Genomic DNA, 24,774 nt, shown 5'->3' with positions numbered 1-24,774 from the left:
CCTGCCTGGCCTGCAGATGCCCTGGACAGCTGACTTAGCAAGGTGACGCAAAAAAAAAAAAAAAAAAAAAAAAAAAAGGGAGGGGGAAGACGAGCAAGAACACGGAAGAGCATGTAGCGAATGGACACAGAGAGCAGACAGCAAGCAAGCCGCAAGGGGTTAGGGGAAATTAAATAAATAAATACAGACACAGAAGAATGCACAGCGAATGGACACAGAGAGCAGACAGCACACAAAAAGCCACAAGAGGGGAGCAGCTAAAAAAAAAAAACAAAAAAGGTTCACAGACTGGCTAAGACCCTGTCAGCCAGTATCACCTGGTATCCAGGCCTATCATAATTGAGGAGTAGGATGGTGATTATGATAATGGTGTAATACCTAATGTGTATAAGATGCTTCATTGGTTGACAAAGGCACTTTTATTTTCATATTTAATCCTAATAAACCCACTGTGAAGTGAGTGTCCTCAATTCTGTTTAAAATATGAGCAAAGTGGCTCAAAGATTATGTTACTTGCCTTTGGTTCCCCAGCTAGGAAGTGACAGAGCTTGGTCTCCGCTATGGGTTTATTCACTCTTAAGCCCAGGGTTCTTTCTATGTCAGAGTCTATCAAGCTGTGCACTCAATATCTAACAGCCCCACAAGGGTGTGGATGGTTCCTCTTTCTTAACCTCTCTTTAGGAGGAGATCCCATGATGATTGGCCATACAGATCTTCCTAGCAATCTGACCTTCCTCCCGGGGCTTGGGTTTGTCTCTTTAGGATTTGGGCCTGCAATTCAACCATCTGCCACCAGATGGAAGGGACGCTCTGTTAAGGAAAATAGAACAAGGGTTAAAATGGCTAACACTGACCCCTGGTCAGCAGTTAACATATTTCTGTTCCCAGTTTAGGGGATTATTTATATAGATGATGTCCTCAGTCTTCATTAGGGTCTCTGTGCATTATCTTCTTAGTTATTGACTTGGCAGTATTACTTTTCTGCCCCAGGATGATTTCTAATATTTTCAGTCCTCTTTGGTTAACCTAAGAAGACTATCCTTCCTCTTACCTTGCCATTGCATCTTCAAATTGTTATCACCTCACCCCTGTAGTACTTTAATGATAGGTCTTTCTGTCTTTTGTCCATTCAACTCTTCCTTGCATAGCTCAGCTGGGTTATTGTTTGAAAGATGCCACTTTTCAATGTGTCCCTCAGAAACTTCCAAATATCTCTCCGTCCTCTAAGGATTAGTCTGGCTTTTAAGGCTCTCTAGAGTCTGAAGACCTCATATGTTTAAAATACATACTGTCTTGCCTGGGTTCCCATTATCAACATATCCTATTGACTCTTTAAGACCTAGTTCAAGTTCTAACGCTTTTCATTCAGTCAACAAATATGTATTGAACATCTTACCATGTGCCAAGCACTGTGTGAGAAACTGAGAATTCATAATAGAATAAGACAGGCAAAGTCCCTGTCCTCTTGGAACTAACATTCTAGTTGGGGAGACATTCCCCCCTCTAACCTCAGAACACTTATTTCTAGAAAAAAAAAAAAAAGAACACTTATTCTTATAAAATATGACTGCAGAAATGCTACTGACAGTGTTTTTCATGGAACCAGAACTGATGCTTACAAATGAATGCTATCCTTCTAGGTGATGGCCTTGAGAGTTCCTACATTCTGTCACTGCAGGTGTTGGTCAAAACAATGTACAACACTTTTCTTTAGGAGCATCCTCTGGAACCTGTAGAATATTCATCAAAATATCCTCAACTGTGTCCAATGTTCATCCTTTGAGGATGGATTTTATCTTGAAAACCAGTTTCAAGTCTCCCAGAGCTAAATCGGGTGAATTAGCTAAGTAAGAATGTGTGACAGAAGGAAGAACACTGGTTTTCTGACTTGGCTCAAAAATGGACTCTCGAAGGTTGCTTTCCAAAGAGAAATCCAGAGACATCATGAACAAGTGACAGCAGCACTCAAATAAGCTCAGAGCCTGCTTTGAATGATAGTACTAATTAGAAAATATTCTGTTAGTTTAGCCTAAAGACATTCATTTTGTGTATTTTATACTCGAACTTACTGACTTTCACTGTGTTATGAATTCTCAGCTTGTATTTTATGTTTTTTTTAGTATTCCCCAATTAAATAATAATTCCCTGAGGAAGGAGAAAGTTTGCTTTTTTCCTTCTATATATTTTTAAGAACCCACATTGCCATCTTGGCATATATTGTAGGAGCTCAGTAATCGTATGGTCATTTTTGATGGGGTAGTAATAAAGGCAGTAAAACATTAGTTGATACGAAGTCGACATACACTATATTAATTTCCTGACTATTTACTGGCATTAGTTAACTTTAAAATATATGCATTTACAGTATTACATCAATCTCCTTTATAATGAATTTGCAAATCTAATTGGCATTTAAAGAATAGTATCATTACAGCAATATGAATTGTTATTTCACACTGGATGAGTTCATTTCTTCCCTGGAATAAGAATAGCTCGAGGTTCTCATAAAATAAGTGAGATCCGCTTCTGCCTTCGTGTAAGGTCAAAATTGGGTTTAATATGAATTAGTCATTGGGTTTTTTGGTTTGTTGGGTTTTTTTGGTTTTTTTTTTAGTTTTTCCCTACAGCTCTCAGATAGAGATTTATTACATTCTGACATTAGAAGGACTGAATGTAGTCTTTTTGGGGTAGAGTTTCTTGTTTTAATTTTTTAAATTGATCAAATGAAATATTAACCCTTTTCTTGATTTTTTTCCCAGAACCTTTGTTTCATTTTGCCACAGTTTTTGTACCAGTTCTTCTGTGGATTCTCACAACAGGTTTGTTTCCTGAGTTATTTCTTATAATATGGCATAATTCTGTTAATAATTACCTTTTATGTGTTAGATTGTAGAGCTTAGAGAGGTATACTCAAAATAAAAGGGTATGTTTTCTTCGTTATTCAATAGTTGATCTTCTTGGCCTGGTTTTTGACAACAACAAGTATTTATGTCTTCACTTTAGTAATTTTCTTATCATTACTTCCTTTTTGAAAGTTATTTGGTATACCCTGATGGATGGAAAAGACTTTAAAATTTTATTATTTTTTTTCTTTTTATTGCTGTTATAAAATGTGTTCTAGTAGTCCTACATCTTATAGCTTAATATTTCACTAAATAAAATCTCACACCTTTGTGGTTTCTAAAGTTGGTTTTATAAAGAAAACATTGACCTTCAAGCTAGCTAAGAAGTTGTGATTCTTAGAGTCTTCAGTTACCTCAACAATTCTAAATTTTTTGCTTTATAAAATTTTATTACCTAAGAATGTGATCTATATTAACTTGATACATAAATGGCAGAGTGGGCAGGTACATTTGTAAGTTTGTTTTAACAACTGAGACAGATTTGATTTTGCCTCTAGTAGAGAAACTGCTAAGTACAGGAGCCATCATGTTCTCAGTGCCTTAGAAATTTGGTAGTTAATCTATGAGCAGTTCAGTGATTTTTACCACACTGAGCTCCAGCATTGCCACAGGTGGTAGAGACTGAAGTCTTAAATTTCAAAGGCAAGCTTTATTCCACATGGTTCCTTGTGGTAGGAAGTTCATTTTTTTCCCCTAATCTCTTAGCAGTATTTTAAAGAAAATTCACTCTTCTCAAACGGAAGTAAGCACTCTCTTTCTCTTGAACTGGCCTCTGCTATTGGTACACAGATATACTTTAACACTGATGCCATGCCTTCAGCCCCATGATACCTGTTAAATAGATCCTTTATTAGTTAATCATCTGCCAGCTCTAACCAATGCCTTGTGTTCAAAACTAATTCTGTTAGGTACAGAGAGTTTTATAAATTTTGTTGAATCTGCTTTTCTGGAACCTTCAAAGTGCAGTTGACCAAAATGTTGCTCATTACTCACTTTCTTGGATGAATGCAAGTATTAGAAAGATATTTCAAATTTTCTTAACTAATTTGTAGCAAAGTACTAAAGGGAAATTGGCTTGACTGGGTTGAAACAATGTTTTTATTTTGAAAGAAGTCTTTTGCTTTGTTATACTTTTAAAATAAGTTTCTCAAGCACAAGTTGATATGAAGAAAGCAAGGGCTTAGAATCAGGCCTGGGGCTTTCTTGCACCTCCTTAGGTTACCTCGATTTAGCTTTCCCAGTTGCTCAACTAGTAGATTCATTCATTTCATAAATATTTCTTGAGCACCTGCTATGTACTAGGCATGTTTGTAGTGTTGGGCATATTGCAGTGATCAAAACAAACTCCCTTACCCTCATGGAGCTGGCAGTGTACTGATGACAAGAGAAACAAACAACAATCAAGCAAATATATTATGTTGAACCCTGATATGGGGAAAAACAAGCATGATAAAGGGGTAGAGTATGGCTGGGGGATGGGGTCGCTATTTTAGATAGGATGATCTGGGATGTTCTCTCTGATGAACCCTTGGTTCACTGCAACTGACTAAGAGGGGAGCAGACGTTTTCCTCCCTGTCAGCTATTACAAGGGAAAAGGATGGATATTCAGGGGGCTTCTCTTCAGTGAATTCAGCCTGCAGAGCCCACTTTGAATCTTGGCTCTGGCCAGACCAAAACATAGGAAAGCAGATATTGAAAGAAACACCTTTGTGGAAAGGTGCGCAAACACACACCATCTGCTGGCCAGTCTGGAATTTGCACAGACAGAAACTGCTTTTGGGTCTCTCTCTTCCCTAATTCCTGGGAGAAAAATCTGCACCCCATTAGTGAGTCCCTGACCCAATTTTGATAACTTAAGCTGGGAAATTTTGAAGACTTAGAGTAAGTTGAACCAAATATCAAAGAAGAGCAGTGGAATAAAAAACAATAGGCAAGAGAGAAAAATGGGCCAGCAGAGTAAATTCACCAACATACTCAGATGCCTAGACATCAGCAAAACATTACAAGCTATACTAGGAAACAGGAAGAGGTGGCTCAGCCAAAGGAACAAACCAAATATCCTGAAGAGATGTGGGATTTAAGACAATTAATCAATGATAATTACATAATACTCCTAAATCAATTCAAGGGATTGAAAGAAAATAAGACTAAAGAGATAAAGGATATTAAGAATACAGTGGGTAAGCATAAAGAACAATTTGAAAGCCTGCAAGGAAACAGAGCTTATGGGAATGAAAGACACAATGGATGAGGTTAAAAATACAATAGAGGTACATAAAAGCAGATTTGAATTGCTTGAAGATAGAATTCGTGATTTTAAAGACAGAACATCTAATCTGGGAAAGACAGGAGAACAGAAAGAGAAGAGAAATGGGTATTGAATGACAATGCAAAACATACGCACACATCGGTGTCCCAGAAGAAGAGAATGGAAAAGGGGCAGAGAGAATATTTGAGGAAATAATGACTGAAAACTACTCAACCATTAGGAAAGACATAAATATTAATATCCAAGGACAATGTGCCCAAACAGAATAAACCCAAATAGACCTACCCTGAGACACCTGTTATTCAGAATGACAATTAAGAAATGAAGATTCTTAAAGCAGCAAGAGAAAAGAAAAGCATCATATACAAGGAACCTTGATAAGATTTAAGTGCTGACCTCTCATCAGAAACCATGGAGTTGAGAAGAAAGTGGTATGATGTATTTAAGGTACTGAAAGAGAAAAAGTGCCAGCCAAGAATTCTGTATCCAGCAAAACTGTTCTTCAAAAATGAGGGTGAGTTCAAAGTCTTCAGAGATGAACAAAAACTGATAAAGTATTTTACCAAAAGACCACAATGACGAGATACTAAAAGGAATGCTGCACGCTAAATGGAAAAAACCAAGGGTGAGAGACTTAGAGACAGTGTACAAATGAAGATTACTGGAAAGGATAAAGTAAAGAGTGAAAAGATAGACAATAGTATGATAGGACAACAGAAAGCCAAAGATCAAAATGGATTAAGTAATGCCTTCACAGTAATAACATTGAATATTAATGTCTTTAACTCCACAATCAAAGGACATTGACTGATAAAATGGATTTTAAAATTATGAGGCATCTATATGCTGTCTACAAGAGACTCACCTCAAATGTAAGGGCACGACCAGCTTAAAAGTGAAAGGTTGGAAAAAGATATTCCATGCAAATAGTAACTAGAAAAGAGCTGGAGTTGCTATAGTAATATCAGACAAAATAGATTTAAATGAAAAACTGTTTTAAGGGATGAATAAGGTCATTATATATTAATAAAAGGGGCATTTCACCAAGAAGAAATAACTAAATATTTATACACCTAACTTGAGTGTGCCCCAAGATACATGAAGCACACATGGCAAAACTGAATGGAAAAATAGATAGCTCTACAATAATAGTTGGAGATTTAAATACAGCACTCTCATCATTGGATAGAATATCTGAACATAGGGTAAATAAAGAAACAGAGAGCTTGAATAATATGATAAATGAACGAGACATAACAGACATCTATAAGAGCATTGCACCCCAAACCAGCAGGACATACATTCTTTTCAAGTGCTCATGGATCCCTCTCCAAGATAGGCCATATATTGGGTCACAAGATGGGCCTCAATAAATTTTAAAAGATTGAAATTATACAAAACACTTTATCTGATCATGACGGAATGAATCTGGAAATCAATAATGGATGGAAAAAGGGGGAATTCATAAATATATGGAGATTCAGCAACACTCTTAATCAGTGGATCAAAGAAGAAATTGCAAGAGAATTAAGCAAATATCTTGAGATGGATGAAAATGAGAACACAACTTATCAAAACATATGGGACACTGCAAAGGCAGTGCTGAGAGGGAAATTTATAGTCCTTAATGCTTAAAGAAGAAGAAAGAACCTAAAATTGAAGATCTAACTGCATACCAGGAGGAACTAAAAAAGAACAAACTAATTCCAAACCAAGTCAAAGGAAAGAAATAGTAAAAATCAGAGCAGAAATAAGTGAAATCAAAAACAAAAAAATAATACATAGGATCAACAAAACCAAAAGTCAGTTATTTGAGAAGATGAACAAAATCAACAAACCCTTAGCTAGCGTGAGAAAGAAAAAAAGAAGATATAAATAAATAAAATCAGAAATGAGAGGACGGGCATTACCACTGACCCTGCAGAAGCAAGAGAGATCGTAAGAGGATACTATGAACAACTGTATGCCAAAAAAAACTAGAAAATGTAGATGAGATGAACAAATTCCAAGAAACACACAAACCACCTACATTGACCTTAGAAGAAACAGAGGACTCAGCAGATGTATCACAAGTGAAGAGATTGAAACACTCATCAAAAATCTCTCAAAGATGAAAAGCCCGGGACCAAATGGTGTCACAGTTGAATTCTACTAATAATTCAAAGACAATTTAATACCACTCTTACTCAAGCTTTTTTCAAAAAAATTGAACAGGAAAGAATGCTACCGAACTCATTCTATGGAGCATGCATCACCTTAATACTGAAACCAGATAAAGATACTATGAAAAAAGGAAATTACAGACCAATATATCTAATTTTTAGAGATGTAAAAATACTCAACAAAATATTTGCAAACCAAATTTAAAAGCACATTATAAGAATTATATACCACAATCAAGTGGTTTTTATCCCATTTATTCAAGGGTGGTTCAATACAGGAACATCAGTTAGTATAAAAAACAGCATAGGTAAATGGAAGAAGAAAAATCACACGAATCTCTTAATTGATACAAAATACGATATGGCATCGTTTCTTGATTAAAAAACAGTCCAAAAGATGGGAATAGAAGGAAACTTTCTCAATATGGTGAAGTGCATATGTATGTAAAACCTACAGCTAGCATTGTACTCAACAGTGAAGACTGAAAGCTTTCCAACTGAGATCTGGAACAAGACAAGGATGCCCACTGTCACAAATATTAATCAGTAATGTGCTAGGGAAGCGAATTTGGCTCAACTGATAGAGCATCTGCCTACCACATAAGAGGTACAGGGTTCAAACCCAGGGCGTCCTGACCCGTGTGGTGAGCTGGCCCATGCACAGTGCTGACTCACACAAGGAGTGCCATGTCATGCACAGGTGTCCCCCCGCATAGGGGAGCCCCATGCGCAAGGAGTGTGCCCCGTAAGGAGAGCTGCCCCGCATGAAGAAAGCACCACCTGCACAGGAGTGACACTGCACACATGGAGAGCAGATGCAGCAAGATGACACAATAAAAAGAGACACAGATTCCTGGTGCTGCTGACAAGAATGTGAGCAGACACAGAAGAACACACTGTGAATGGACACAGAGCAGACAATGGGAGGTGGGGGAAGAGGAGAGAAATAAATAAATAATAAATCTTTAAATATATATATTGTGCTGGAAGTTCTAGCTATAGCAATTAGGCTAGGTAAAGAAATAAAAATATAAAATGTAAAAATAAAGAAATAAAAGGCACCCAAATAGGAAAGGAAGAAGTAAAACTTACACTATATGCTCATGATATGATCCTACATCTAGGAAATCCTGAAAAGTCAACAACAAAGCTATTAGAACTAATAAATGAGTTCAACAAAGTGGCAGGATGCAGGATTAATATGCAAAAATCAGTAGCATTTTAATACACTACTGACATGCAATCTGAGGAGGCAGAAACAAATTTCATTTATAATAGCAACTAAAAAATTCAAATATTTAGGAATAAACTTAACCGAGGACATAAAGGACTTGTATTCAGGAAACTACAAAACATTACTGAAAGAAATGTAAGAAGATTTAAATAAATGGAAGGATGTTTCATGTTCATGGATGGGAAGACTAAATATCATTAAGATGTCCATTCTACCGAAACTGATTTACAGATTCAACATAAATCCTATAAAAATACCAACAGCCTTTTTTGCAGAAATGGAAAAGCCAATTATCAAATTTATTTGAAAGGGTAAGAGGCCCTGAATAGCCAAAAATGTCTTTAAAGGGAATGAAGTTGAAAGACTCTCATTTCTGACTTTAAAGCATACTACTTAGCTACAGTGATAAAAACAGCATGGTACTGGCATAAAGACTGACATATTGGCCCATGGAACTGAATCGAGAACTCAGAAATAGACCCTCACATCTGTAGTCAAGGGATTTTTGACAAGGCTGTTGTGTCCTCCCAGATGGGCCAGAAGTGTCTATTCAACAAATGATGTTGGGAGAACTGGATAGCCATATCCAAAAGAAAGAAAGAGGACCCTATCTCACACCTTATACAAAACTTAACTCAAAATGGATCAAGGACCTAAATATAAAAAGCAACATCCATAAAATTCTTAGAAGGAAATGTAGGAAAACATCTTTAAGCTCTTGTGGTAGGTGTTAGTTTCTTAAACCTTTCTCCCAAAGCACAAGGAACAAAGGAAAAAAAATAGATAAATGGGATCTCCTGAAAATTAAACACTTTTGCATCTGAAAAGACTTTGTCAAAAGGTTTTTGAAAAGGCAGCCCACTCAATGGGAGAAAATATTTGGTAATCACATATCTGATAAGGATTTAATATCCATGATATATAAAATAATACAACTCAACAATAAAAAGACAAACTACCCTATTAAAAAATGGGTAAAAGACTTGAAAAGACAATTGTCCAAAGAAGAAATAGAAATGGTAAAAAAAAAAATTTTTTTGAAAAAATGTTCAACATCACTAGTGGTTAGGGAAATGCAAATCAAAACTACAAGGTATTTCATACCTAATAGATTGGCCACTGTTAAAAAGTTGGAAAACTATACATGTGGAGAGAGAGGAATGCATATTCACTGTTGGTTGGAATGTAGAATGGTACAGGCACTATGAAAGACTGTTTGGCAGTTCCTAAAGAAGTTGAATATAGATTTACCATGTGACCTGGCAATACCATTACTGGGTATATACCCAGAAGAACTGAGAGCAGTGACAAGAATAGACGTCTGCACACCAGTGTTCATGGTGCCATTATTCACTATTGCCAAAAGTTAGGAACAACCCAGGTGTCGGTCAACTGATGAATGCATAAACAATTGGTGGTATATATACACAATGGAATATTACGCAGCAGTAAGAAGAAATGAAGTCATGGCGCATATGACAACATGGATGAACCTGGAGGACATTATGTTGAGTGAAGCAAGCCAGACACAAAAAGACAAATACTGTATGATTGCACTGTTATGAACTATATATGTTATGTAAACTCATAGAATTAATCATTAGAATATAGGTCACCAGAAAATAGAATGAGGATAGGGAATGGAAAGCTGAGGGTTAATTTGTGTAGAATTGGTTAAAAGGTTGTTTGTAAATCTTTAGAAATGAATAGAAATGGTGAGAGCACATCATGGTTGTGAATAGCAGAGCTATTATATGACAGTGGTTGAAAGGGTAAGGGTGAGGACATGTATATTACTAGAAGGAAAGCTAAAAACTATAACATAGTACTGTATAACATAGTAGAAACTAATGTGAAATATGAATATGGTTATTGCATATGTAAGACTGTTTTTACAAAATATAAATATTAAGTATACTAGAGAGAAAGTAACTGAATAGCAGCTATGTATGGCAGGGGAAGCATAGAGAGATTGAGAGGTAATAAGGTTTTTTTTTAGTATTACTATTACTAGAATAATGGAAGTGCTCTAAAAATGATTGAAGTGATGAAAGCACAGCTATATGATTATACCACGTACCAGTGATTGTATACTTTGTATGGATTTATGCTTTATTAATATGTATCAATAAAAGTGATTTGGTTAAAAATAATTTAAATGTATTTATTATTTTAAAAGAAGCTTTAGATTACATAAATGTTACATAAAAAATATAGGGGATTCCTATATACATCCCGTCCCCTTCCCACACTCTCCCCCATTAACAACATCTTTCATTAGTGAGGTACATTTGTTACAATTGATGAACACATATTGAAGCATTGCTACTAACCAAGGACTGTAGTTTACATTACAGTTTACACTTTGCCCTGCACAATTACAAAATGTTTTTGAGAAAAATTAAATGATTTTTTAATTTAAAAATTTTGAGTAAAACCAAAAGTTTTTTTTTAAATCTTTTAAAGAGGTTCAAGGAATACCTAAAATTTTTTTTCAATAAAGGAAGATTCATGATCTCAGGTCTGTTCTTTACAAATGTGATATAGCTTCAAATCTGTACTCATTCATTCATCCATTATTTATTGAATTTTTTCTGTGTGCCAAGTCCTGTTCTAGGAGCTCAAGTTTGTCAGGGCCCTCCAGCCAAAGACCAGGAACAGACATGTAGTTGATAAAAGTTGGGTTTATGACTTGATGCAGGAAGGAAGAGCACATACCTACATTGGTGAACAGTGGGTCCTCTCAGGAAGAGAATGGTAGAAAAAAAATTTATCAGGACTTGTGCTTAAGCTTGGCGATTTGGGCAAGGGTTAGAATTGGTGCTTTGTTCTGGATTGGATGTTGTCAGGAAGTGGGGGTAATTCCATGATTGGATATCTTAATAAAGCTTATTTATGAGTAGGGAATTCTAGAGCAAGGGTGAAGCTGTAATTGGTAAAGAAAGAAACAACAGTCGCTTGCTCATATTAGCCAGGATAGGAGGATGGATGTTCATTTAGGGTACTTGCACGATGTTTGTCATGATTTTGAAGAAGTGTTTTGTCTTGATCTATCACAGTCACAGAGTGGCTTTGTTGATGTTGATGTTCTGTGAAATTGTTTATGTTCTGGAGGTCAATGCCAAGATCCAGCTGTGAGTGCCAGGGTACCCCCATGGCCCAGCTGATAGTACCAGGTTAGCTGTCTGAGGTAAAGTGCTACTTTTCTCTTTCTCAAGCTACAGTAAAGAAAATAAAGAGAGATCCCTACCCTCATAGAGCTTAAATTCTAGTACAAAGAGATGGACAGTAAACATAATAAATTTATAGAGAGTGATCAGTGCTTTAAGGGGAAGAAAAGAAGATAGAAGGGATAAATGTCCTCAAAGAAAGTAACATTTTTTTTTATTTTTAAAGAAGCTTTAGACTACATAAATGTTACATAAAAAATATAGGGCATTAGATCTCTTTATTTTTTATTTATTTTTTAAATATTACATTTAAAAAAATAAGTTCCCATATACCCCCCACCCCCCCTCACCCCACTACTCCCACATCAATAACCTCTTTCATCATTGTGGCACATTCATTGCATTTGGTGAATACATCTTGGAGCACTGCTGCACAACATAGATAATAGTTTACATTGTAGTTTACACTCTCCCCCAGTCCATTCAGTGGGTTATGGCAGGATATATAATGTCCTGCATCTGTCCCTGCAGTATCATTCAGGACAACTCCAAGTCCCAAAAATGCCCCCACATCACATCACCTCTCTTCTTCCCTCTCCCTGCCCTCAGGAACTACCATGGCCACTTTCTCCACATCAGTGCTACAGTTTCTTCCATTACTAGTCTCAATAGTTCCATAGTAGAATATCAGTAAGTCCACTCTAATCCATATTTTATTTCTCCATTCGGTGGACCCTGGGATGGTGATGCCCACTCTACCTCTATATTGAGAGGGGGCTTTGATTCCACAAGGATGATGGATGCAGTTCTCCTGCTTGCAGTTGTAGGTACTCTATCAACCTTGATCTTACTGAGAAAGTACACTTTGAGCAAAGATTTAAAGAAGTGAGGGAATAAGCCATGATGATAGCTAAAGAAAAAAACATTCCAGGGAGAGGGAATGACCATTGCAAAGGAAGTTCTGTGGCTGGAGGATACCTGGTGCATTTAAATATAATGAGGCCACTGTGGTTGGAATAGAATGAGGGAGGAGAAGGAGAGATAAGAGGTAAAGTAAAGCAGGTAAGGAGAGCCAGATAGATTGGGCCTTTTAATCCAGGCTCATTGTAGGGATTTTTTTTTTTTAACTTAAGAAAGGGGAACCCTTTAAGGAGTTAGAACAGAACAATGTCGAGAGTTGATGTAGGTTTTAGTGGGACTCCTCAGACAGTTGTGTTGAGAGTCAAATTGTGCCGTTGTTCTTTCAAACTCTCATTTAGATTTCCATTTCTCTCACTGTTTAAAAACTTTAGGAGGCTTGTTAGGTGGTAAGAGTGGAGATGCAGAGAAGTGATTCGGGTTTGGAAATATTTTGAAGGTAGAGTCAATAAAGTCTTCCTAATAGATTGGATGTGGGGTGTGAACAAGAGAAGGAAGGGTAAAGGGTGATTCCAAGACTCATGGTCCTGAGTAATCCGAAAAATTGAATTGTTGTATTCTCCGATGGGGATGACTTCAAGAGGAGCAGGTTTGGGGTGGCAGCAGGTGAGGAGTTTGGTTTTACACTTAAGTTTACAATATGTTAGACATCCAAGTGAAAAATGTCAAGTGGACAATTGGATATATGGGTCTTGAATTCATGGAAGAGAACCAGGCTGAAGACAGATCTTTCAGAATTGTCAGTGAGTGTTTGATATGAACGTCCCCCAGGCCTGGAGATCACCTAGAGAGTGAGTCTAGATAGTCCCAAACACTGAGCCCTGGAGCACTCCAACTGAGAGCTCAAAAGTGGAGACCAAGAAGGAATGGCCAGTGAGGTAGGAGGAAAACCAGGCAAATCACTTATTTCCAAACATTTATTGAGCACCAAAGTGGTGCCAGGCACCAGGGTCAGTGCCAGGGTTGCACAGATTGCTCTGCCACTCACTGAGCTGTAGGCCCCTAGGAAAAAGCCAGTTGAGGAGAAAAGTTAGTGAGTTTGGGAAGCAGATGTGGCTCAAGCAATTGGGCTCCTGCCTGTCACATGGGAGGTCCTGGTTTTGGTTCCTAGTACCTCCTGGAGAGGATGAGCAAGACAGTGAGCTGATGCAACGGGCTGGCATGGTAAGCTGACACAACAAGATTATGCAACAAGAGACACAGGGAGGAAAACATAATGAGAGATGCAGCAAAGCAGGGAGCAGAGGTGGCTCAAGCAATTTGGGTGCCTCTCTCCTGCATGCTGGGTGCCTCTCTCCCACATGGGAGGTCCCAGGTTCAGTTCCCAGTACCTCCTAAAAGGAAGATAAGCACACAATGAACAGACACAGCGAGCACAAACAATGAGGGTAGGGGGAGAAACCGATAAATTTAAACATATATCTTTTTCTAAAAAGCGAGTTTGTATTTTTATGCATCTTGAGTTAAGAGATGCCTGTGGGACAGCCAGCAGGAAGTTGGAAATTGTCACCTGGAGCCCAGAGAATTCAGGACCAGAGAGAGTTAGAGGTTCATACTCATGTACAAATACTTAGCTTTTTTCTGGTGAACGTTTGTTTAATTCTTACTAAATGGCCACCTTCAGAATCATACATTTTGCATGGAGAAGGTAACAGTGACGTTTGAAAGTATGGAAAATATTAATAACTAACAAAAATATGTTTATCAGCGTTTTAATTTGCATTTTCTTGATGAGAATGATGTTGAGTATCTTTTGTGTTGTTTATTGGCTTTTCATACGTCTCGTTTTATGAAGTGTCCATACGAAGATTTTGCCCTTTCTTTAAGGGAATATTTTTCCTTTCCTTACTGAGTAATAAAAGGGAAAAATGTAAAAAAAAGAATTCTTTACATTTTCTAGCAACATGTTTTCCTTCATATTTGTACTATAAACATTTCAGCTTGTCTTAAGAATTTTTTTATTATCTTAATATTTTTCAGTGCATATATTTTTTGTTTTACTAAATTAAAATGTGTCATTTTTGAACTAGAAAAATAAAATAAATGTGGCACAGCTTAGCTACTGCCTTTATTTAGTTTCTCTGAAGAGTCCCTGGCTTGTGCTTACTTGGTCTTTGTTTTCTGAAAAATCTTTTGAAAAGGTATTAATTGATATTTATTAGAAATAGTTTATAGCATGTAAACATTTTGAATTACCTCCCTATTAGAAACAAGGACACCACAAAATGTTAGTTTCTTTTTCATATAAATTACTAAGCAGAGTGACCTTATTTACAAAAACATTTGTTGTCAGAAAAAGCATGAAAAGAAACTGTCTTGTTTTTGCTCTGAATTTTCCATACACGATACCTTTTTGCAGGTGATTGTTACAATACATTTCTTTCCTCTTGTTTCTCCTGTCAGCCACTGTATGATGCCGCTTACCTTACAATGTACAATATCTGCTTCACATCCTTGCCCATCTTGGCCTACAGCCTCCTGGAACAGCATATCAACATTGATGCTCTGACCTCAGACCCCCGATTATATACGTAAGTAGAAAATATAACCCAGACTTCCTCAGACTTTCAAAATTGTGGGCTCCATTTCACCTGTACATAGGAAGGACACGGAACTATCCACCTGGTTGGATTACGTGACTGTTTCTAATTTTTAGCTACTGAAACCAGATCATTCAACTGGAAAATGACATATTTCTTAGATGTTGGCCTGGATTGAATATGTGTGAAGTGTTTAGTTCAGAATCATTAATTTTTTAAAACTTTTTAGTATTCTGCTGGTCTTACAGAAGGATGACATTTTTACTGCAAAAAAACAACACACAAAACAAAAGATCTTTAGTAGTTTAGAATATTGCCTACCTGTAGTCCATAGAATTGTGAGGTTATGTTACTCCTCTCTTGTACACTGCCCCTGAAACATAGCCCCTTTTTGTTAGCCCCATTTTATGATTAACTCATCAAGCCCAAGGCATACTGTATTCATTTTGTGTCAGTTGGAAATGGATGCTTTTCTTTATGGGTGGGGGGCTTGGCACTAGCCCCAGTTGCTAAGCTGATTTAATTGGGTATTTATAAATTCAGCCTACAGTTTAGGATAAAGATGCTAATCTACAGATTATAAGCTTTGCTCAATAGTGGATAGCAAGTACAACAGAGAGAGACTCAGGTGGTTTATTTGGATGAAATGAAGGTGCCTAAATTTAAAGGGCTTCTTTAACCAGTATGAGTTATAAAACTTAGCTTTGGCATTTAATAATTGCTACAATTATAGGGATTTAGAAAATTTATTGTAATATTTAAGCTCTTAATTATGGAAAATTTCAAACATATACAAAAGCTGAGTGAATATCATTAATAGGACAGACTCCCCTATCTCACTATTCGGCTTCAACAATTTTTTCTTTCTCTTCCCCCCCCCACCCCCGGTTGTCTGCTCTCTCTGTCCACTCGCTGTGTGTTCTTCTTGGGAATCTGTGTTTCTTTTTGTTGCGTCATTTTTTTTTTTAAGATTTATTTTTTATTTATTCCCCTCCTTCCCAGTTGTCTGTTCTCTATGAACACTCACTGTGTGTTCTTTTGTGACCACTTCTATCCTTAGCAGCAGCACCAGGAATCTGTGGTTTTTTTGGTTGCGTTACGTTGCTGTGTCAGCTCTCCAGGTGTGTGGCCCCATTCTTGGGCAGGCTGCACTTTCTTTCGTGCTGGGCAGCTCTCCTTACAGGGTGCACTCCTTGTGCGTGGGGCTCCCCTACGCGGGGACACCCCTGCGTGGCAGGGCACTCCTTGCGTGCATCAGCACTGCGCATGGGCCAGCTCCACACGGGTCAAGGAGGCCCGGGGTTTGAACCGCAGACCTCCCATGTGGTAGGCGCACACCCTATCCATTGGGCCAAGTCCACTTCCCGACTTCAACAATTAATTCCTGGCCAATCCTGTTTGCCCCAGTCTCAAGTTGCATGCTCATGATGTTCAGCATGCTCCGCTGATTCCTGTTTGTTGTGAATTGTACATGGATCTAGAAACCTGAGCTCCCATGCCCTCTTTATACATACGAAAAACCTGGGCCCAAAGATGGGAAACCACTTGCCTACTGACACAGTTTATAACCAGAGGCACAACCCAGGTTAGAGTTCACTCCTCCTGATGCCTAGCCCCCTATTTCTTACAGCTGGCTGCTGAGTATCAAACAGTCTCAGAGCAGCAGTGTGCTTTCTTCAGGCAGCAACGGAAGTGAAGGCCAGTAGTGCAGCTGTTCTGGTTGAAGTGGGGTTGGCCCAGGGCAGGGAGGGGAGAGAGCGGTCTCCCCAAGACTGCAGGCTAGCTGCTTCGCTCAAAGCCCAGCTCAGCAACTTTGTGACTGCCCTTGCGCTGGTTATTTGGTGGAGGAAATGTGAGTAGTAATAGCACCTAACTCATGATTTTTGAGGATGAAACCAACAACTCCCGGTAACAACATATAACGATGCTGGGCACATAGTCAGTTTTCAATGGGTGGTAGCTATTGATCTTATTATGGTAGTAAAACTTCTGGGCTGTGCTAAGCACTTTCATATATTAAGAATGTTGAAGATCAGTTGAGGGGTGACTGCTAAGGGATTGAGAATTTTTCTTTTTGGAGCAATGGAAATGTTCTCAAACTGTTTGTAATGGTGAAGGTGCAACTCTGTCTATACCAAAAGCCATTGATTGTACACTTTGGATGGCTTGTATGTTATGTGAATATATCTCAATAAAATTGCTTTGAAAAATTAAGTTTTCATATTTTAAAAGTGTTGAAAACCTGGTAAAAGCTGTTGAGTACAAAATACTGTAGAGTTTTCTATGAAATTTTAGTGACTGCCCTATAGATATACTTCATGAATTAAGGAATGCTTTTGTATAGAAGGTACACTTGTCACAGATGATGCAAAAAGTAAAAGCTTAGCACCTGTTGCCCAGCCCAAAGTTTAGTTTTCTTTCCTCCCTTGTTCTAGTAAGTGTGAGTTCTTGCTCAGTTCATACCCTGCTCTGGGCATGTCACTATTTTAGACTGCTACATCACTCGGCATATCCCTTCATAAACATGATGTTCTTATCTTCGCAATTGGCTCTTTCTGCAGTGTACCGCTTAAAATTGCAGGTGGCATTGTGTTGCATATTACAGATTTCACCTTGAGGGACATAGGGACTCAACCATTTCCAAATGCTTTTTCCTGGAACAAGTCATAGTTAGATGTTTTTATTTTTTTTTAAAGAGAGAACTTTTAAAAGTAAACAGTGCTGCTTCAATAGAGGACACACGTGTAGTTTGTTTCTTCTATAGCTTTAAAGAGCAATAGAGTCGTCCTAGTGCATCCACTGCCTGCAGTCATATGGGGTCTGCTGGGGCCTGTGCTGCTGCTCACCTTGTCCCCGATCTTCAGTTTATCACACACTCTCATTCTTGGTGACTGTCTCATTTTGAGTTTGTAGTGGCTCTCTTACTCATCCCAGTGCAGCTGGAAAGCCTTGTCTGTCACTCACATATCATGATACCCTGCCCGGCTTCCCACTGTGTGTAATGTAGCTCCCAGAGATGGACCAGCAGGAACCACTTCCTGCTTTTGTGCTCCCTGCCTCAATCCAAGTCAGTGACTCTCAAAAGCCACATTGGCTGGGCCATCACTGCCAGGATCTTGGGGAGGTGCTCTGTAGGAGAGAGAATGTTTCTGGGAAGCAGTCGCCTCCTTCCTCCTGCCACATTTCTAGTACAGGCAGAAATACACCCCCTGCATTTCTTTACCCATCTCCTGCATTTCAGGTTCCTGCAGATACCTGGAAGTCCTAGTAGCCAAGGTTGCAAAACTAACTTTTCAGGAAAGCGCTGAACTCAGTACTCAATCCCAACTGAACAAGGATCAGTTGCATTTAAATTTCAAAGGTCTTTCTTATTCTATACAGCTAGGTGACAGTCCAGGTCATTTTGGGTTAGGTGCACTATTTAAGTGATTAAATAACTCGGTTGAAAAATGCTAAGAACAATTTGAAATAGAAGCCAAGAGAAATATATGCACAAACCCATCTTCCTTCTGTAGCCCTGCTCCGTTGGAATTGGTAATATTATTTAACATTTTTTCTTGGGCTGAAATTTGTGCTGTTTTTGACAAGACTTCAACTTTTGATCTGTCCACGTGCCATTTATCAGAGCATGGCTGTACAACCTCAAACCTGTTTTTTGTCGCAATAAAAAAAATTAAAGGATTCCCCCCCAAGAACTTAAAAAATACTGCGTTTCCAGGAAGTCTTGCGTAAAAGAAATAGTTTAACAAACATTTGGAAACCAGTGGTAGTGAGTGAAAACATAAAGGCTTTGACATCACATCAACCAAGGATGGTGTATTAGCTCTGTCCCTTATTAGATCAGTAGAGTGAATTTTAGACGTGCTGTTCCATCTGTGGTTCCCAAACTTAGCTGCAATTAGAATCACCAGGTGAGCTTCAGCTAGCTCCTGATGCCCAGGTCACACCCCATACCATTAAATCCAAATGTGTGGAAGCCAGGCAGCAGCAGATTTTAAAAATCCCCAGGTGATTCCAGTGTGTTGGAAACCATTGTACTACACACACCTTTTTGAGCTCTTTGTTATTTGTAAATCAGAGTGATACGAATACCTATCTTACATAGTTTTTATTTTATTTTTTTTAAAGATTTCTTTTTTATTTCTCTCCCCTTCCCCCACCCCCCATTGTCTGCTCTCTCTGTCCATTCACTGTGTGTTCTTCTGTGTCCACTTGCATTCTTGTCAGTGACATGGAAATTTGTGTCTCTTTGTTGTGTCATCTTGCTGCGTCAGCTCTCCGTGTATGTGGCATCACTCCTGGGCAGGCTGCGCTTTTTTCGCGTGGGGGGCTCTCCTTGCAGGGCACACTCCTTGCATGTGTGTCACCCCTACGCAGGGGGCACCCCTGTGTGGCACAGCACTCCTTGCGTGCGTCAGCACTGCACGTGAGCCAGCTTACCACGTGGGTCAGGAGGCCCTGGGCTTGAACCCTGGACCTCCCATATGCTAGGCGGACCCTCTATCAATTGAGCCAAATCTGCTTCCCCTCACATAGTTTTTATGTGGATGTAAACAGATAATGTATATAAAAACTCTTAGCCCTGTTCCTAGCATATAATAAGTGCTGAGTAAATGGAAGCTCATATTGATAATGCTATCAGTCAGTAGCCAAAATTTTACCTTAGAAGCTTTTTGACAGTTTACTCCAGTGCATCAGATAGGAGGTGACTGCTTGAAGATGAACTTTGGCTAAGTCTGCCCCTTTCACAAAAGCCATAATGAAAGTCCCTCAGCAGTAGGGACCTTCCTAATAGGGCTGGTACCTACATGCACCTTTGGCACATCACTGTATATTTAAATGAACAGTCTGCAGAATTTTCTTTAACCTTTGGTGTGTGTTTTTGTTTTTGCTTTCCATTTCTCAATAGGAAAATTTCCGGCAATGCCATGCTACAGTTGAGCCCCTTCTTATATTGGACATTTCTGGCTGCCTTTGAAGGGACAGTGTTCTTCTTTGGGACTTACTTTCTTTTTCAGACTTCATCCCTAGAAGAAAATGGAAAGGTAAGAAGGACATGTCATGACATCTTTCAGTATTGTAAGCATGACTTATCTTTTTTTCTGTAAGCACTAGATTGTCATACATATACTTCAGCTGTAATTATTTTTTTTCCTAGGTATTTTTCTTAAGATATACAGTGTTGAGTTCTCAAAACTTTGTTACAACAATAGAGGGGTTGAAGTAAATAACATTCTATGTGCATGACTAACTATAGAGCATATGGGCAAACCTTCTGGAAGCTCACCTGGACTATAATTTTTTACTAGGTAAACCAAGTTCTTGAAACTTGACGCTTTGGAGCCATGCACTTTGATGTGACAAGGGCCTTTCCTAATTTAATGCAAAGTCTGACCCCACTCAGTTCATATTCCTAGTGGCCTCAATGCTTGGAGTTGAAAGGGGTAGCTCCTGTATCTTTGGAGTGTTTGCCTAATGGGCGAAGAGAAGTAATTCCCTTCTCTTCCTCCTTCCCTTCCATATGGGACCACAGTGCTCTCTAAAAGGCTGCATTGGTCCTACCAGTACCTTCCCAACCAACAACCACATCAGTCAGCCCCTGGATTGGGATGATTTTGCCCTGGCTGTACTCTAGGAGAGAGCCACTGATAGGGAGCAGGTGAGGCCTCCCCCCAGCCACACAGAGGAAAAGCCATCACCCTGCCTTGCATGCTGCTATCACTGTGTTCTCCTTTGTTATTTCTGGGATTCCTCTTTTATGGTCATTCATTCTTTACAGTCATAGCCTGACGCAGAGCTAAGGTTCAGAAGGGAGCTACTGAGGGATGCAGCTGTGGCTCAAGCAATTGAGCTCCCATTTACCATATGGAGGACCCCGGTTTGATCCTTAGGACCTCCTGGTGAAAAAAAAGAAAACAGGCATCCCAGACCTGCGGAGAGGCTCAGGCCCCCGCGTGGCAAAGCGATGCACCAAAAAGACAATAATGATGCAACCAGATAGAAAAAAAAAAAAAGGATTTACTGAGTACAATAACTGTGTATAGAACCTAGACAGTTAACGCCTGTTATAGAAGTGCTAGGCTTAGGTAATTTGAATGACGCTTTGAAATTAGGTACTACAGTCAAAACCTTTCTAATTTGGACAAATAGAAATCAGTTTAGTATCAATCCATTAAAATTATTAATCACAGGGTAATTTTTGAAGAAATATAGATCCAGTACATTATAGTAGATAGATTCCCCAGCCTTTGTCCAATTCATCACCCATTTTGAGTTCATGGGGTCCAACTTAATAAGGTTTAACTATATATGTCACCATCCTTCTAAATGTTTGTTTAAACTACAAGTGTTAAGAATTGCTACCAGCAATGGAACATAGCACCCATGTATGATTTGACTGAATCCTTTTTTACTTCTATTAACCTTAATTTTTTGTGTTTTTATTTTTTAAAAAACCTTTCACATTTCACTTTCTGTTTTAACGTTATGCATTCAGATCTTGACAGCATTTGGTAAGCATATGTGCCATTCATTGCCATCATTTGGATTTATACATGGTATCTGCTTTTCTTTGATGTGCACATGCTGACAGCTCTAATATTTATAGCCAAAATGTTAGACTTATTTTTCAAAAATATAAGTCTACTCGTTTGCAAATTATCCCTTATTGAAGAACTTTAGTTCTGTATTTTAGGAAAAGCCCATATCAAACTCTTTAGAGACGTGAATTATCCAAATGACTTGTCTTAATGAACCTTGCTGTTAGTGGAGTAGTTTTTTCTTGCCTCTGTCACATAGGGAGTTCCCTGTTTGATGCTGCATGGAGTGATGGAAATCAAGCCTACCAACCACAGTTGTAGTGTATCTGTCTATGAAAATTTAGGCTCACAGTACAATCCAACATTATGGCCTGATCTCATTGACCAGATATTTCCCTAAGCAATTCATAGAAAAATCTAGGCAGTACCCTTGGGATTAAAATTGGCCTTTTATTTACTTATTTTTCAGCAGGCTGGTATGGTACATGTAATTGTTAAATGTTTTTCAGGTGTTTGGAAACTGGACTTTTGGAACCATTGTTTTTACAGTCTTAATATTCACTGTAACGCTGAAGGTTAGATTTTTATTTATTCAAATATATTTAACACCATTTTTGTAGTACCTTCTGATTTTATCCTAATGTGTCTTTTCAGTTTTGGTGTGGGTCATTATTCCAGCCTTTGCCTGAATGCTTGCTAAGATGCTTATTGGGACATTTGTGTATATTACTTGTGATCCATTTTTTCCAGTACATTGTCTGTCCTCTCTGTTTCATTATACCTTTTAAAAAATCAAAATGTGGTACTTACTGTTGGAAATCTCTTCCTTTCCTGCTTATTTTCAAGGCATTAGGCTAAGTATCACATAAACAGGGCATGAATGTGAGAGTGTGTTTTGAATCTTATTTTTAATTGCATATCTGTTTAAGAACCCCAGGCCTAAAAGGAATTTGGGTATTTAAGATAGTTGAATAAGTATCTGTTTGCTGTAAGTACATGACATAATATATGCAAAAGAGTGTGGTAAGGGAAAAATGTACAAAACATATTAATCACTGAAATTTACCCATGTTAGTAATGAAATGTATAAAGATACACCGTAGATAATATATAAGGGTGATTTTGGCAAAATCAGTGGCATTAGCATGCAGCCACATAATAATGTTCTGAAGTCTTACTGAATGCTACCTTTAATATCCATGAGCTGGGATTCTCTTGTAGTTGAAAAAACAAGCAAATGCTTTTGGTCATTCCAGTCATAATCACCTGACATGGGATCCAAGAATGAGTACTGTTAAATGTATCCCAGCCTGGCTGGTGTTCAGAACCAGAATTCAGAAGTATAACTGATACAGGACCTCTAATCATTTTTCCCCTCAATTTTTGTTCCCAGTTCATTTCTCATACTGAATAAAGCTAGCATGTTTGCATTATTTATCTCCTCTTTAAATAATATTTTAGGACTCTGAAAGGGTATGTTACAGTTCATCTCAGTTTAGCCACTTACTAGCTGTGTGTCCTTGGGCAAGTTACTTGACTTCACTGCCTCTGTTTCCTCTTTTATAAAGGTAGAGGTAGCCCCTACCTCCCTTAGGATTTTTGTGATGAGAAAGTTAGTGATCACATATAAAGCACTTAGAGTGGGGTCTGATACACAGAACGTGCTCATTACAATGAATGCTGACTATTACTACATTTCACGTGATCATGATGATTTGAGATGGAACTGCTTCCGCCCTTTTTTCCTCCTCTGTCTGCATATGGCCCCTGAGCACCACGTGACCTTCACAGTTAAGGTCAATCTTACTGCAGCAGCTTTTGCATGTACGGCAGAGGACATCTACTCCCTTCTTGTTGAATGAGTAGTATTGTGACATTTTACCTGGCAGCTGGGTAGGTGGGAATTCAAGGCTAGGCCAAATTAACAATGTTATCAGCATCCAGTTTAAAAATGGGGAAATTGTAACAGAGAGCTGAGGACCATAGTGACATAGGAAGTAACAAAACTGAGACATCACCTCCCCTCAAAATACAAAATACTCTGGGTATTAGCGCATGTGACCCAGAAGTTTTAAGCAGGCAGAGCAGACCATACTTCTGTTTTTAGGCCACATTTGAAAAACTCAGATAACACCATCTGAACAAACTATCAGTCCTGGGAGAAACCCAAAGAGATTAAAGACTGAGGCACCTGAGAAGTTCATTAATTTAATGGACTTAGATTTGGGTTTTGCGATTAGAAAAGCACATGACGTAATCAGTCCTGTGAGCCACTGGTACACATTGCAGGGTGTGCAGCGCTAGTTGCCTTTGCAGTTAGTGACCCCCCCTACCTGTTTGTGTTTGAAGTCTCATAACTCCCTTTTTATAGTTGTTCTCTTCCTAGCTAGTTCTGCCCTTTGCCCTGCTGCTTTTCAATATGCCTGCCTCTAACAGCTAGGTTTTCTTCCTTTGCCATCATCTCCCCAATTGCCATGACCTGAGAACTTGGGGCTCTGGCCTCCTGAATATTACTATTACCCCATTTCTTACCCTACCCCATGCCCATACCTACAGGCTCCTTGGCTTGACCACACACCCCCCCCCCCCACCCTGCACTCTGATCTAAAAACGCTTCCTCAGCCTAGCTCTCTGAAAGGCCTGGGCTCTGTTCTGTATAATTAGTTCCATGTTCCTCTTGATCCCTGGCCCAAGCTATGGCCTCCTCATGCTGTGTACGAGTTACCAGACAACATAGTGTATCACCTGGTACAGTTCATACCCATCATAAAATCCCTTGTGTTATATCTTTTCAGCTTGCCTTGGATACTCGATTCTGGACATGGATAAATCATTTTGTGATTTGGGGTTCCTTAGCCTTTTATGTATTTTTCTCATTCTTCTGGGGAGGAATTATTTGGTAAGCAGCTATGCATGGACAAGTAATAATGTGAATAAACTATATATTTATGTATATTTTCTATAAATGTTAATTATCCTTTTACAGTTTTGATTATATTAAGAGAGCAGGTCTTCAGTCTTAAAGAACTATGTCACTT

General features: G+C 38.5%; 1 protein-coding gene across 2 annotated transcripts in view; it reads left to right on the top strand.

Annotated features, from left to right (window-relative positions):
* ATP11C (ATPase phospholipid transporting 11C) overlaps positions 1-24,774 on the top strand; it is a 211,215-nt gene that overhangs the window by 172,120 nt on the left and 14,321 nt on the right. For both annotated transcript variants that reach the window (XM_058291552.1, XM_058291550.2), the window contains exons 23-27: positions 2,760-2,819; positions 15,061-15,188; positions 20,107-20,242; positions 22,246-22,311; positions 24,532-24,635. In XM_058291552.1, coding sequence (XP_058147535.1) covers positions 2,760-2,819; positions 15,061-15,188; positions 20,107-20,242; positions 22,246-22,311; positions 24,532-24,635 — 494 coding nt within the window. The remainder of the gene's footprint in view (positions 1-2,759; positions 2,820-15,060; positions 15,189-20,106; positions 20,243-22,245; positions 22,312-24,531; positions 24,636-24,774) is intronic.

The sequence above is a fragment of the Dasypus novemcinctus genome, chromosome X (assembly GCF_030445035.2).
Source record: "Dasypus novemcinctus isolate mDasNov1 chromosome X, mDasNov1.1.hap2, whole genome shotgun sequence".
In the NCBI taxonomy this organism is placed as follows: domain Eukaryota; kingdom Metazoa; phylum Chordata; class Mammalia; order Cingulata; family Dasypodidae; genus Dasypus; species Dasypus novemcinctus.
Note: the sequence above shows the minus strand (reverse complement) of the source record. Positions and strands in the feature narration are given on the sequence as shown.